Below are 16,359 nucleotides of genomic sequence, written 5' to 3'. Positions count from 1 at the left end.
ACACAATGGGGTGATTGAAGGTTCACCCATTTTTATATGCATCAGAGACCACTTCACTCCAGAAATGCTGTTGGGAACAGCTCAGTCTTCAGTAGCTTCTGGAATACTAACCAACAGTGAGGACACTAGCCCAATTTCAAGAGGGAGACTATTCCAATAATATGAAAGGCATTGCCTATGTGCTGGAAATATACAATATTTCCACAAAAGGAAAAAAAAAGAAATGAAATATAAATTAGTACAATGAGTGACCTCAGTTCAATTGCTTGTTTCTAGATTTTGTCATCTTGTTCAACTGTCCTACCAGGATACACATAATGGAATACAAGCATTTAGTTTCCATGACTTCTAGTTGTACTCTCATTGTCACCATTCCTTGACCAAGAAGCTGCTTTGCTTGAAAAGTCTTCAACAGTTAAATCACACTCCACTTCCCCCTGATCAGAGACACTTCTCTGCCTTTGTACCCTCTGCTGCTGAAAGAGAACAATAAGGTTAAATAGGCAGGTAAATATTGGAAGCTCTGTGGTGAGTAAACCAGCACTGGGACGTCAGACCCCATTTTATTCTCAATCCTTAGAGTCTCATTATGAACTCATAATGGGGAATTTGGGGGAAAACAGCTCGGCTTGCTGTTTACTTAATAGAAATGGGCAGAAGTGGTTATCCATCCTATCAGTGGTGCCTGGAGAGGAGCAGGTGGGCAGGGTAACAAAAGCTTTGTCACAGTTTGAGCCCCACCCCTTTTGTACATGCATTGCAATGTCGCACACACATACAAAAGGAGTAACGTAATTCTGCAACACTGCTTTTGTCATTTTGATGAAAGCAACAAGATCCTGCAGACACCCCTGATTCTAATAATAGAGAAATGTGACCTTCAGGATCCCAGGTATGAAAAGCTGCTGTATTACCCAAGAAAATGAACAATCAAGATCTGTTAAGGCATTGCTAGCAGCTGAGTGCAATTGCACGGCTTTTCTGCCACTATAGAGAAATGGGTAGACAACCTTGAAGAAGGTAGGCAGGGACAGTGAAAGCAAAATAAGAGGCAACTTAGTACTGGGAAAGAAGATGGTGTGAGAAAGAAACTCAAAAGAATCCTGCCTTGATTCTGTTTGGCACGAGAGGGAAACCCTGTCAGGCTTTCAAGTTCCTGTTCTTATACTGTACAACAATAAAGTAACATGCCTGTAATGCCTGTAATCCTTGCACTCTCTGTTTCCTGACCTGGCCTACCTCAAAGAGCCGACGGCCACAGACTTGAATCTGTTATTGTAGCTATTTCTATAAATTTTATTTAACTTAACTTCTCCTTTGTGGAATAATGCAATATCCTAAGGTCCCTTGCATGGTGCAATGCTATTCTTCAAAATAATATCCATTTTTACTTCTTAGGAGTCCACGGCTTGCCTATTTTTCTTCCGTGCCCAGTCTTGGCACCACACAGACATGCCACCGATCTTTATCTTTGAACCTGATTATATACAGATTGAAATGGAATCTTTTATCCCAGTGGAGTAGGGGATAAAACAACATCTGGTTCTTAATATGCAGTTGGTCAAGAAGAACCTCTGTGAGATCACTTAACTGGTGTATTAAGCCCTCACCCTGAACATTTAGTCCAGTGTTTCATGCTGCCTCGTTACTGTTGCGAACAAGACCCCAGAAAATGTCTCTGATTTACTATATGCAGCTTCTGCTTCCACATTTTTCCTGGGGTGGGGGAGGGAGGGTGTAAAAGCCAATTTATGTAAGTTCTTTGTGCATGAATGGGTTTTTCTATTGGGATTTTGCTTTTTTTTTTTTTTTTTGCAGGTTTACTATAAAGTTCTGATCTCTGCCCTCAGTTTTAACCATTTCAAGATCATTTGTACTATTACATGGAGACCGAACTCTACTTTCTTAAACCCATTCAGTGGTGGGTAACTTTCATGATACTTTTTGAGAACTATTACTGAGTAAGCTTGCTTATGACTTCATTGAAAGTCGCGATGCTGTATTCACTTATTTGATAGTGCATCTAACCAAACTTGATGTGATTTACGTCTAAGCGTGCATCTCCAGGAATATATTGGCTCTTTGAATTTACTGCCTTGCTGATGGCACAGTCTATTCACAGTCCAGAGTTTAGTGATGCTTATTCCCAGGTAAGATGATACCATAAATATCCGTAGTTTCCATGTGGTGCTACTGCTTAACTGTTGCCTCTTAAATAACAATTTTCTTCCGTCTGATGCACACTATTCATACAGATTCTACTAACTGTCCAGGCTTTTTTAAGCACCCCAGTGTAAACAGGATCTCTAATAAATTGCAGCCTTGTAGAGATAAGGTGCTCACAGAGCTTAGCATAATTTTCTTATGATTTGAAAATATGCTTGGCTTCCTTGCTTACAACTCCAGTTAGAGGTACATCCACTTTTTCATTGTAAAGCTAGAATGCTATGAAAGAACAAAACTTCCATTCTGCAGGTATGCCTACAGCTTTCTGGGGCTAAAAACCTGGCATGGCCAGACTATTTTACCTGCTTGAGAGAGGGAGATGAGGTCAAAATAGCCAATAGAATTAACAGCCTGGTTTGCTCTATGCTAAGACTGCCTTTACACAGCAGACTGTTCTGTCCTAGGCACACTAACACCTTTTCTTGGAAGAGCAGAATTGAAGTTGAAGTTTCCTGTCAGAATCATATGTGAAAATGGCATCTGCTTTGTTATGGAATTAACTGTAACACTGCTCTCCCAGTAAAAGGGGGCACTCTGACCAGCATTGTTGTGTCTTTTTCTTGTTCTTTTGGGAGGTGGGGGGATTTAGCTATTTCTAAAACAAAATTAAAAGTGAATGTGGAAGATCCTGCTTGGGCCGAACAGATATCCATATTTTTAAAGGTCATTTCCACACTAGTGATTTATAGCTTCTACTAGGGTCATCCAATCATCGTGGCATATAATAGTAATGAAGACAGGCTTCAGCCATGGCCAGGTGATGCTATGAAGATGCTACAAGTCACTAGTGTGGAAAGGACTGAAAAATCATTGAATTTCTTGGACATCTTATTCCTTTGACTGCCATACTATTTCACATTAACTTGGAGCATCCTGTCTTGCCTGCAAGAATTATAGAGTAATATTTCTGATTCAGATGAACAAAATTGCACAGAGGGTCTCAATGAAGCTTACATCCAGGTACATGAGAATGGCATTGCAGAGTTATGATGCAATCCTACACATATCAACTCAGATATAAATTTCACCAAGTTAAAACGCACTCTTCCCAGGTTGTGGATACAGAATTGTGAAATAAATACTGAAGCCTACTTGAAGTTGAAATTAAATCCTAATAATTAATACAGAATCCTAGGAGACAATGAAATGCTTCTGAAATGGATCAGAATGCAAAATATGACCAGACAGCATGAGTAAACTTTCCTGCTCCATAGGAGCCTGCTGAAATAGTGCAGCTGTTGCTTCCGCCTTTCACAGCGACAGATCCTTAAAACAACATAAAGAGCATTTTCTTATAAATAAGCTATTCACAACATCTGGAAAGATAGGGATGACACAAGCCTGTAAATCTCTCATATGTAGAAATACTACAAAAGCGATGAAAGCTGCATAAAAATATGTATTGAACTCCTTAGAAATATGCAGATTACCTATTTTGTTTCTCCACTGTCTCTGTGTTTTGGGAAGATCTCAAGAGGATCCATGAGACCTTGATTGTAACTATACTCATTGTGTACTGTGCTCTAACTGAAAATTTCGGGGGTGGGGAGACTGTGAATATAATTAGACATGGGATACTTCTAACAGCTGGATGGATTTCACACATAGGGCCTAATTTACAAAACGTTGGATTTGGCACCATTTCAGCACTAGCCCTGGAAGTCATAATTTCTCTGACATATTTTTGGCATGGGAAATTATTTATGTATGCATATATATCATTGTAAACGTTGGGGGAGGGGGTCAAATTATTCTGCCCATACCTGGTTAGTGATGAATGAGCAACTTCAGAAGCAATGCCAGAAATAAATAATGATCTTGCAAGGGCTCGTGTTCAAAATGTAAACTAATTTCTCTTCATGTTTGGAAAAGAGCCTGCTCTAGATTTCCACATTACTGAAACTGGCTACAACGCTTCTCTCATGCTTTAATGAAATCAATTTGTGTGAGATTTACAAGAAAAATACATTAGAGAAGTGCCAGTATGCCAAAAGTAGCTATTACAATACAGGCTATATCAACTCTGCAGTTTATGTTGATGTTACTCTTTTTCTCTGATGTTGTCAGACGAGGCAAGGGACAAAGTAAGAAAAGTTTCACATGGCTAAGCTGAAACCCAGTTTGTTCCAGCACAGAATAGATTTGGAGATGATTGCTACCATATCAGTTTTCCTAAACAAACAGCTGCATGCTAAGACAGTGATCAATTGATAAAATCAATGAAGATCACAATTAGATAAGCACATATTCCATTGAAATCAGTATTTATTTTATTTATTGATCATATTTATATAGCCACCTATCTCATAAAAGAGTGACTCTGGGAGGTGTACAACACTCAATTAAAAACCCATAAATTCATATAAAAACAATCACTAAAATTATAAAAAGCACATAAAATAGGAGATGATGATATTAACCACAGTAAGGGAGCCATCACAAAATCTCCCCTGGTTTCCTGGGATCCCCAGGGCTAGTCACATAGCCAAGTCTTGAGGGACTTGTGGAATGTTAAGAGGGATGGAGATAATCTCACTTCTGGAGGGAGAAGATTCCACAAGGCAGGCACCACAGCAGAGAAGGCCCACCTCCCGGGGCCCACCGAATGGAATTCTCTAGCAGACGGGATCCGCAGCATGCCTTCTCTGCCAGATCTGATGGGACGGGCAGATGTAATCGGGGAGAGATGGGCCCTCAGGTAACCCGGCCGAATATCAAGACAATGATGGTGGGGATTGTTCATTCCAGGCACCAGTCAAAATAGCAACTTCTCACATCTTAACAAATGAGTGGATACAGTTCCTTTTTCTGGATGAATTAAGTACAGTTCACAGAAGTCTAGCTAAAATAGCCAGGAAATCTGGGATTGAGATCCAGCTCAGGTGGAAGATACTATAATGGCGAAAGCTATTTTAGGTCAATCTAATGTCAACACTGGCCTTCCCGTCTGTCTGTCTGCCCATCCATCCATCCGTCCATCTTAATATGTCCAAATTATTGCTATTTTGTTTCACTGGTAGTAATTGTAGGAAAAAAATGAAATGCATTGCTCAAACAAATTACATTTATAATAGCTTGGCAAAGGAATAATGTGGCCTCTCATTTGGAACAGGCATTTGAGTTGAACAGGCATTTGAGCTGTGAATTCAAAAACACAATAAAACTGTATCCTTTGCTTAAGAAGGGGCAGTGTATTGATTGGTATTGATTGGCACTGCGTAGCTACTTAGGTCTATATGCTAAAGGAAGGGATATGTCTCTGCTTGTGTTTGGCCTTGAGTCGATGATGATGATGATGATGATGTTGATGATGATGAGTATTTCTATATCACACTTCCTCCCAGAAGAGCCCAGGGTGGTTTAAACAAATTAGATATTATTATATTGTTTGTCTTTTTGATGTTAACCACAAGGGGTCCTTAGAGATTCTGGCAGTATGCAAAACAGTCTAATTAATTAATTCAAAGAAAAGTATTATATAAAGCCATCACAATAAAACCAGCGATGCTTAAAAGGACTGCATGCAAAAATTAGAGCAAAGTTCATTTTGAAAAACAGAAAGACGTAATACAGGCAATTTTAAAAGTGGCCAAGTCCCGGAGGAGTTATTATACCATAAGTGACTGGGTGTGCAGACATATCTTCATTTTTTTTTTAAATATATTGCATGGAGTTTGCCAGACATTGGTCAGGAAGGATGTCCAAAATTGGGGTGCTGTCACCAAGTAGACTCTACTTCTAGTTACTGCCCTGTGACCTGAAGCCACCCAGGTGTGTTAACTAGCTGGATTAGCTGACACATGAGAAGCAGTTAAATTTTCTCACAATCATTGCTGCTAAGGCAAGTAGTTGGCTCACATTTTATTCCTGCTCTGCTGGACAAGCCAGCTAATCTAGGGAAAGTGGAAAGGGATCAAGTTTTACATGCCCTGGCTAAACCACAGCCCTGACAGGTCTGTCTTCTGGGTTCTCTGTCGGACCAACCTAGCCAGCTTGTCTAGGCACAGTAGGGAAAAAGATAAGCTTATATTTTAGCTCTAACTGTATTGAAAGTGACTTAAACACCTAATTAAAAATTTAACTTCAATTTATTTTTTCTATTAGAACTTGATGTATATAACTGTAGTTTATGAATGATCATATTCCAAATTAGTTCAGTAGAATTTTGGACAGAAAACGGTATAACCTCAACCCAGTCCTAAGCAGAAGTGACTTAGCTTTTGTATTATTTTCTATACCTTACATAAATAGCTATTTTATTTTATTTTATTTTTATTTCTCTTCAAAAGCCAAGCTAACTATTCTCCCCAGTAGAGGAGAAATCACTTTAAATGCAAAGCTGTAGAAATGATAGCCTGGCTGGAGGAAATTGTGATAGAAGAAAGAAAAAATGACGAGACACTATTGCAGTAGCATGAAAAGGCTTAGCAGAAGTTTTGATCCAGCAGCATCTTTGTGACATTAGAAAATCAGCCAAACTGTGATGAGAAGGAAAGAGGAAGGAGAAAGCATCATATTTTTCCTGTCTAGTGAAGATCCAGAATGATCTTGTTTGCTTCTGTAATTAAATGCAAATGTTAAATGGATGAATAAAATGCTTTGGCTGTCATTTAATCCAATATGGATTTCTGCTTTGAAAAATTAGTGTTTCCCATTAAAAAAGGAAATAATTTAATGGATATTATATATAGCTGGAATGTAATCCCTTGATCTTACAAGAGAAGCAGGATAAATATATTGAACCGTCATGAATTTAAGACACAGTTCAGCCATAGTTAAAGCACTAAATTAATTGTTAACTCTTCCACTAAAACCAAAGGGATATACTAATGTTTAGCCCTAGATGGACCATATCCTTATTTTTAATATTAGAGTTCCATGATTTCACAACAATATCCTCAGTGCAGTTTTCCCTCTTGGATTCCCACTGACATTAGGGAGAAGAATTCTAGCAGGTGCTGCTACATAAAGGAAATAGTCTGGTTGCAATTTTTGGTGAAACTTTTGTCCATATAATAATCAGATCTAAAAGCAAAAAAGGGAAGGAGAACAGGAATGTTCACCAGCTCAGAAACGAGATTTTAATATGCCATCTTGGGAGAAAAGGAAAGAGACTGATTTCACCCATCCCTTCCAATATCAAAGGCTTGTAAGTAGGATGTGTAGACAGAGCCTTGGGCATGTCATTGTTCTCCCCACCACTTCTCTCCAATTCACTGTCATTACCTGATGGCACGTCAGTATCTGAGATCTTTTTTAATTACACACAGCTACCTCACTCTTGCTGGTGCCTAATCCTTCGCATTGGGAGATCCTTAGCTCTTCCATGTTATTTATCTGCACAAGATCTAAATTTGTTTTGTCTTTTTTGAAAATTTGAGGATGGACTAAACTTGTTGGGTTCCATCCCCAAGAGAGGGTCAGTTGATGGGTGAATGACAATACTTATTCAGTAGCACTGGACATGCTAGCATCAGGAATGAGAGGATGAAGATGATTACTCCAGGATTAAAAAAAAAAAAAAAGTGGAAAAGAATTTTTGCTGTATATTTATTGAATGTACATGGCTTGCTTAAAAATGGCTTGCACACAGGCACATGCCATTACCTGCCATAATGTATTGAAACATGAAAGCCAAGTGGTTAAACTTAAGCTACATAATACAGCTTAATAAACTACTTAAACAACTCAGTTCTATATGTCTGATTTTGTTTTCACACCTAGAGTGTTTTGTATTTTCTGCAGATGTTTTCATGGCAAACAAAAATGAAGGAGGTGCCAGACACTATTTATCCCTTTCAGGTTTTGTGATGCCAGGAGCTGACAAGGTCAGACACCTGCAGGAATTATAGTTATAAATTAATAAACACTTGTATGAAATTACAGCATTATCTAAGTCAAACTTTTTCATAAGCAGTATTAATGAACAGGATCGATTGGAATCTTTTCTAATATTTGTGTACTACCAGAAATTCTAAAAATGAGATCATATTAACCTTCAACCCTTGTGAACTAGTTACAGATGGTGCTGGGCACTGTTCAATATCTTGCCCCTCAGTGGGAGATCATTTGATGACTTAGGCTAAATCTGTTAACTGTCTTCATTATTAAATAATAAATCAGGTGTTAATATGGGTAATGCTGGAATGTTCAATCTGATATGCCTGTTTCACACAATTAAATCATCCCTTCTTTCTTTAGTGATCAAATGGTGGATATACATCTGTGAATTTTGGTTTGGCTTAGGCATTGTGTTAGTCCATTGTTAACAGTTTATTGAATAAGCCACACTGGCTGACTTCAAAATGCTTGTTCAATAAGCCATAATATCTGGGTTCACACAACATGCTGAATAGTAGTGGGGTGTCAAAATTGGCAAGTGGCATACAGAGCATTGTGATGCTAGCCCTGCCCCTTTTGTAAATGCATTAACATCCCACACATGTTCATGGAGTGGGGCTTGCACTGCAAGGCTCCATCCACCATTTTGCTAATTGTGATATGCTCCACCCCAATGAATGCCACTGATATCAAACTGATATATCCATCCATCAATCCATCCAATGAATCACATTATGGCATAATCCAATCATTATTTAATGAACTGAGAACAAGGGGAAGAGAGAGGGAAGAACTAGCCATATGTTTTCCCCCTGGAATCTTCAACATGCTTGGAGTCCTCAGTTGTAGGATGAGAGAGAATAGCTGAAAAGAGTCCTTATCAGCAGCGATACATAAAACCTGAAAGTAATCTCTCTCCTTTCCATAAACTGCTTCCAAATGTCCAGTTATGCACGGAGGGAACACTGGGGTGGGGGTAGGGGTGCTCTGGGGTGGATATGGTCTTCTTGACTGCCAGTGAGGGGGAACACCTCATGCCTAGCATGAGTGTAAAACATTTTAACAGAATTTATGAGAGCAGTAGCTCTAGACAAAGTTCTCTTGTCAGTTGCATGGCTGCTATACCCATTGGTTTCACAGAGAATTGCCTGCCGATGATGGATGTCAGGATTTGTTCCAACCAAATCTCTTAATTGTTTTCAGCTTCACCTCTCTTGGCACAGCGTATGGTTTCCATTCTGCGCAATGCATCAGGATGCAAAAGAGAAGCATGTTTTCCAGTTTCCCTTCATTACGAGGGGCAGACCACCTTTGCCTGTATTTCTTGGAACTGACCTCCTGGAACCAACGGGGCTGCCTGCCAGGAAAATGTACGGAAGATGGAAGATCCAGATTTCAGTTGTCTCAACAACACTGATTCGCTTCATACTTTAGAATAATACAGTTTTAAATACAGAATCCAGAGATTACTGTCATGCTTAATAGTTAAAGCCAGTTCACAGAAGTTGTTACGCTGCTGACCCAAGACTACTGTACTGTCTTCAGAAAATGTAATACGGTATGTGGGCAGGGCTGCTTCTGGCATACAAGGTGTCATTGTGCAAATTCCACTTAGCACCCTCCCCACAAATACATTTTTTAAAATATTCAAAATGTATGAAATTTAATTACATAACAAAAATTATGTGAGGGCCTGCTGGGTTATGGTATAGGTGTTGTCACTGACCTTGGTGGCCAAGTGTGCATGCACAAAGTCAGTGTGCCTGTGTTGTTGATATTGTATCTCCTTCTCATTTTTCACTTGCAACTGTATATGTAGAACCTTACATTCCATGTTCCTCTCTTTGGTCAGTATGAATTTAATTCAAGATATTGGAGAGCAACAAGTTTAGTCAGACTGGCCAGTCAGTCAGCAGCACTAGAAGAACAAATGGTAACCCAAGAATGAGGAATTTCCCTGCGTTGCTGAATTACAACTCCATTGCCATACTAGCTATGGCTGGTAAACACTCATTCACCAACATCTGGAGAGCCACCAATTTCCTATCCCTGTAGAACCCCCCCCCCCCCGCCCCACTCTTAGCTGCTAATTGGATTGACTACAATGGCTAGAGAGGAGGATGAATGCTAGGAGCATGGGATTGATTTTTCAGGAAATTTGAAAAACTGCTCTTGGATATGTTAAGGTTTATATCTGTGAAAAGTATGCATTGCTTTCTTTCCTCTCTGTTTGTTTTTGACCTTAAAATCATTATAAATATGTTAACATCAAAAGCCAAATAGTTACCTTTTAAGTAGTGAGTTTGGGCTGCATGCATCCATATACTGTATGTAGGTCTTTTGGTTTATAATGGGGTGAAGAATCTGTTTCTGATGTTCAATGTGCTCATCAAAACCTGGCTCCCCCATTTTAGTAGCAGGAATAGTCAGAAGCAAGGGTGGGATTGTCCAGGGAAAAAAAAAGAGCAAAGGAAAGTAAACTCTAACTCTTAGCTTAGCTGTCTATTTATCAGAAGAAAAAAATACCATTTGCATCAAGCTTTCTGCAATTTTTTCCACCCTCAGCTTTGTAGTTAGGGAACAGAACAGGCTTATATCAATAACCTGGAACTCCAATAGGGAGGCAATGTGGCCTGGAGGGAGTGGATGTGACTTGGAAGGGAGATTGAATGTTTAGGTTCAGAAATGTAGAGATAGACATTTAGTCCTGTTTATGACAACAGTTGCTTATCTTTTGATATAGATCAAAAGTTCTATATCTGTCAGGTTCAGCCCAAAGAACTCCAAGAGACAATGCAAATACAGTTCTGTTGTGTTTATTAGCTTGAACCTCCAGACAGAAATCTCCCCAGATTGAACCCTAGTTCCCAAGCCAGCCAGCCACAACACTGTGAATTCCTCAGGGAGGTGCCAGCCTCATCTTCTTGAACTTCCCACGCTCCTGTTGGGGGCTAAGAACGCGCTTATCTCCCTGAGCCTGGCCTTCATAAGTCCATTCCGTCACAATATCTTTGCTTTTACATCTGTTTCTGCCCCCCCTTTTTTAATAGTAATAATTTTTAATTTTAAAAAAATGTGAATAGAGTTAAGCAAAACAAAATATGAAGTCTTGATAAATCAAGCTGACAAACTAAAGAGAAAGAAAAAATAAAAATATATATTTTTAAATTGTTCTCCATTACCACAATGCAGGTATAATAATCACATCAGTATATTATTACAACTTAATATTTAAAGAACAAGTTTAACCTTCACCACAATGAATCATATTGTTAGTCTTTCCTCTTGACCTATAAGAAATCTACTTGACATTTGAAATTTACATAACTAAATTTACATAATTTTTAAAAAATACATGATTTACTGAGCCGGACTTTGATATCTGGTATGAAAATGTCTTTTAATGAACACATGATTATCTTTTTGCCAACTGTTTAAGGACAACAGATCCAAAGCTCTTCATAAATAGGCAAATTCTGGATTTTGACAATATAATTTAGCAACACATCGACATCTTTAAATATTAGCTGACTCCGAAGAGCCTTGTTCACCGTAATAAAAACATGCAATCAATAAGAAGTTACCTATGGACATAACCAAAGCACGTGTACTAAACTGCTTTCAGATTTATTGCATCTCCAATATAAGAACAACAATCTTAAAAATACCACTGAGAAGTCTCATAAGCTAAAATATTTTTTATTGATTTAACCTTATTTTAACATCATAAGAAACATTGGATCCAGAACTACTGATCTTGTGATACCAGAAATATCATTTTCCTGGGCGTCATGAACTGCAGAAGAGAGGCATTGGGAGACAAGACATCTATTTGCTGGTTCCCCATCCCACCCCATCCTATTCCACTTTTCAGAATACAGCTGTGGGGAGAACCCAGATCTGAAAGCTGAGTTGCAAGTGGCAAGGGAACTGATTTGCACATAATGCTAGGACTGAATTTGATCAAGCCATAGAGGCTTAATTGTTACATGATGCTAGGCCATACCAGGTGGCTTCTCACATCACATTAAACCAGAAGCAGCCATACTTGACTCAATGTGAAATGTGAACCATATTTGTATGTGAGGTATCAAGATGAGATAGAGAAATCCTCTTCTGGAGGGTTTCTCTCACCAGTTTCCCTGACAAAGATCTGCCAAGTCTCCTCTAATACACAGTTTCCTCATATAATGAAGGTGCTTCTGGGTGTAGTTCTCCTATGTTATCAGGCAAAAGACATTGTAGATCTTGCCTGTTTTTCCTTCCTTAACAATTTCCTGTGGTATGAAGGGAGGAAAATAATGAAGAAATAATGTAAAAAACATGGCAGGATGTCAAATGAGAGGCATCATCAATTGGAAGGTCCTATAAAATTCTGTGACTGAGGAAGGACAATTCCTCAGCAAAAGCCTGTCTGAAAATACCCTGATTTGTAGCTGCTGAGCCATGTTTTAGAAATTAGTTATCTAGAGAGCATTTAAATTAAGGTCTTAATTTAATTGAGTAATTCATTGTGCATGTTTTTAATAACAAATGAGGCAACTCTTCCCTTCTCAAGCATATGAGCTTTGTTGCGTTTCTCGTGGGTAATAACTAATTCCTTTAGTTAGGCTTCTTAAATTCCTGATCTTTTTTTTTTTTTGGAAGCTAATGGCAGATTCACCGTGCATTATAAGCTACTCTAATAGCTTTTTCAGAGAGGCTAAATGGATGCCTGCATACAGGATGACCCCTAAACCTTCTCTATTGTTTATTTCAGATTTGGAATTATATTTTTGCCCCCGAATTTAAGCTTTTAGGGAGCTTTATGAATCCAGCTGCAATGGTTATTGGTAGCTTTTATAGGCCCCTGCAAACCAACAGACCCATATGTCGCATGGCGTATGTCGATACCGAATCTCTCACAGTCACGCAACCGTTCTTGAGGTGTGCTTGTAAACCCAATAGTAAATGTACCACCTGTACTCATAGACCTGCATTAGTGGCTTGCTTTCAGCTGCCTTACAAAGCACTCTTGGCAATAAATCTGTATATGTACTTGAAAATATTTTTAGCAATATTTGAAAAGACAGAAAAGACCATTTCCTGTTCTCTTATCACTTCCCCATAGACCAGGCATGTAGTGGAAAAAGAAAGTAAATGGAAGGAATGAACAACCATAATTACAAAAAAAGGGGGGGGGGAATCAGAATATTCTGTCCTTATTTATTCTGAAATTCCTTTCTATTTTGTAACAATGGAGCTTTTAACTTTAAAAAAGAAGAACAGCTTTAACAGATTTGGCATTTTTTCCACCTATTGAGTCCTTCCCAAGGACCTGGAATAGGCAGATGCTGTTTGATGGTGTTAAAGGTATTGTCGCAGGATAAAGCCACCTTTTGCAATTGACCGATGGTGATTTCATCAATGCTGATGGTCTTCAAGTGGTGCTCCAGATGTTTTGGGATTGCACCCAAGGCACCTATTACTATTGGTACTATCTTTGCTTCCTTTTGCCACAATTGTTCTATTTCTATTTGCAGGTCTTTATATTTTGTGATTTTCTCCAGTTCTTTCTCTTCTATTCTGCTGTCTCCAGGTATTGCAATGTCCACTATCCAGACTTTTTTGTCTTTCTTATCAACAATTATTAAGTCTGGGGTGTTGTATGACAGGTGCTTGTCTGTTTGAATTCTGAAGTCCCAGAGCACTTTAGCCTCTTCATTTTCTATTACTTTCTCTGTTTTGTGGCCCCACCAGTTCTTGCTTGCAGGCAAATGGTATTTCTTGCAGATATTCCAATGCACCATTGCTGCTACTTTGTCATGCCATCGTTTGTAGTCAGTCTGTGCGATCTTTTTGCAGCAGCTAACTAGGTGGTCCACTGTTTCTTCAGCTTCTTTGCAGATGATGATGATGATGATGATGATGATGATGATGATGATGTAAAGCAGCATAAGGACCAGTGTGGTGTACATTAGGCATGAAGCCAGCTGGGTGACTTTGAACGGTCACTCTCTCTCAGCCCTAGGAAGGAGGCAAGGGGAAACCACTTCTGAAATCTTGCCAAGAAAACTGCAAGGACTTGTCCAGGCAGACTCTAGGAGTCAACACTGACTTGAATGTGGGACTAGATTGGTGTAGTGATTAAGACATCAGGCTAGAAACTGGGAGACCATGAGTTCTAGTCCACCTAGGCACAAAGCTGGCTGGGTGACCTTGGGCCAGTCACTCTCTGTCAGCCCTGGGAAGGAGGCAAGGGCAAACCACTTTTGAAAACCCTTGCCAAGAAAACTTCAGGAATTTTCCAGGCAGTTGCCAGGAGTCAAGAATGACTTGAAGGCACCCCTCCTCCAAAAAAACCAGCACATAATAAACCACTAACTAACTAATAAACTGCAATTGTGCTTGAGGTCACATCCTTAGTTGCTGCTGTTTTGGAGAACATTGCTATTGGTATATTTCAGCTTTCTTCAACCCACCAGTTTCCAAATGGATTGGACTGCAATTCTTAAAATGTCCAGTTGGTGAGCCCTTTGGCAGCCTTTATATATGATTAGCTCAAATCCATAATTCAAAATTTATTGATTTGTAATTTAAGAAAGTCTGTCAACAATCTGGGCAAAATAGAATGCCTTTCTTTTTCTTGAAGCCCTGCTAATCATCATTTGCAAAAATATGCACATTCTTTTTAGCTGCATGGACATATACTTCTCTCAGGGCCAGCTCCTCTTCAGTTGCTGCAAACACTAGAACCCGGGAGATCCGCCATAGAGTGGGGTTTCATCTGCGCGGTCATGGCTGCCATCTTGACTTTTTGGACACCTCCCCACAGATGTCACTGGTAGAGATCCTACGATATCATAAGAGCCTTTGAAGTGTGCTGCTGTTTTCTAATGAATGGGATAGCCACTGAAAATAGAATGTATCTATATAGCTCCTTTAGGCCCATTAATGCTTGCAGATTTATGGCAGGAATAAATGGGAGTGTTAGAGAAATTCTTAACAGTAAAAGCAGGTTGAATGTAGACCCCATTACCCAGGGAGGGAGTGGGAGCTTAATCTGAGGAACATACCAAAAGCAAGAGTTCAAGAGTGGACGGGCCCAAGCTATAGTGGGTATTGTCAGGACAAAAACTAAACATGATTTAATTTAAATCTGACATGAATTAATTAAATACAATTAAGATGATTACTGGGCATGTGTTTAAGACTGTCCATTAAAAATTGCACTTCAGTGGAGCTTTTAGAGAATGTGTCCCTCAAGATCAAAAGGACTGCTCCAGCTTTGGATCATTAGATTTTGCTTCCCTGTTTTAGACACTACTATCTCTTGAAATATTAATTTTAACAGGTCAGTAGGATTTTACAGATTTAACTGAGGAAATGGAAAAGAAAAAAAAAAAGGAGTTTCCTGTTAGGGTTATTACTGCGTATTCCTTCTTGTACTACAAAGGGAAGATAGACAGCAATTGACATTCAAGTCTGACTCCTGTAAATGTAGGACTTTTCAGTGTTCAACTGGCATGGAAACTATAGTACATGCTGAAGACAATCCAAAGATGTCACATGAATAATGCAAAAGATGTCAGACGGGATTATACTTGGGGAAGCAAACATTGGCTTTCAAGCAGAGCAGCTACAAGAATTGTAAAATGGGGTCTGGGGAAATCCTAAACTGCTGCTGGTTGTAATGGAGTCAAGGAGAAAATGTATGAACGTTTGAAAATAAAATGGTGACACTACCCTGAACAGTACTACTATCAGAAAAGAGAACCACTGCTATGTTTTGCTTCTGTCTAAAATAATGCACAATGTCAGTTTTTATGTTCCATAAATGTTGCTGCCATCTTTATACTATTTTGGGAATAAAGTTAGTAGGAATATTTAGAAGAATTTTGATACCAGAACAAATATGAGCCAAGCCTATTTAATAATTAAATCAGACACTTCTGTGCTCCCAATGTCAGGAGTAACTATTTCATCTCATCTCAGTTTTAAATTCATGCAAGTCACTGTCCTTGATTTCCTTCTCTTGGTTCCAATTCCCCATAGACACAATAAAGTGAAGATGCAAGAGATGCTGGCAGGATGATTATCTGCTCCAGTTAAGGCTCCTTAGGTGCTTTTTCTGCACTTTCTATTATTCTGTATATTTTTAAGGTTATATCATTAGGAGAAACCCAAATTTAAGATGTGATATGAACCCACTTGTAAGATTACAATCCTAACATGATTATTATTCTGTTCTAATCCTTTTCAAATATATAGCTATCTTGAATCTTCTGATCTGGCCTATTTGCTTATTCCCTG

At 38.9% G+C, this 16,359-nt stretch overlaps 1 protein-coding gene across 9 annotated transcripts in view; it reads left to right on the top strand.

Annotated features, from left to right (window-relative positions):
• Nucleotides 1-16,359, top strand: part of LOC112540394 (uncharacterized) — a 93,415-nt gene that overhangs the window by 63,463 nt on the left and 13,593 nt on the right. For 6 of the 9 annotated variants that reach the window (XR_015796179.1, XR_015796177.1, XR_015796173.1 and 3 more), the window contains 2 exons: nt 1,819-1,921; nt 9,271-9,625. Coding sequence is in view for 1 of the 9 variants with exons in the window: in XM_088141013.1 (XP_087997139.1) it covers nt 1,819-1,921; nt 7,972-8,054; nt 9,271-9,501 (417 nt within the window). In the remaining 8 variants the exon portion in view is untranslated. Of the gene's footprint in view, nt 1-1,818; nt 2,151-7,971; nt 8,055-9,270; nt 16,302-16,359 lie in introns of those variants that run through there. The other 3 variants (XR_015796170.1, XM_088141013.1, XR_015796174.1) reach the window with 3 other exon arrangements.

Source organism: Python bivittatus, unplaced genomic scaffold (assembly GCF_059951505.1).
Source record: "Python bivittatus isolate LINGU-HERP-01145 unplaced genomic scaffold, Pbiv_v1 ctg000020_np1212, whole genome shotgun sequence".
Taxonomy (NCBI): domain Eukaryota; kingdom Metazoa; phylum Chordata; class Lepidosauria; order Squamata; family Pythonidae; genus Python; species Python bivittatus.
Note: the sequence above shows the minus strand (reverse complement) of the source record. Positions and strands in the feature narration are given on the sequence as shown.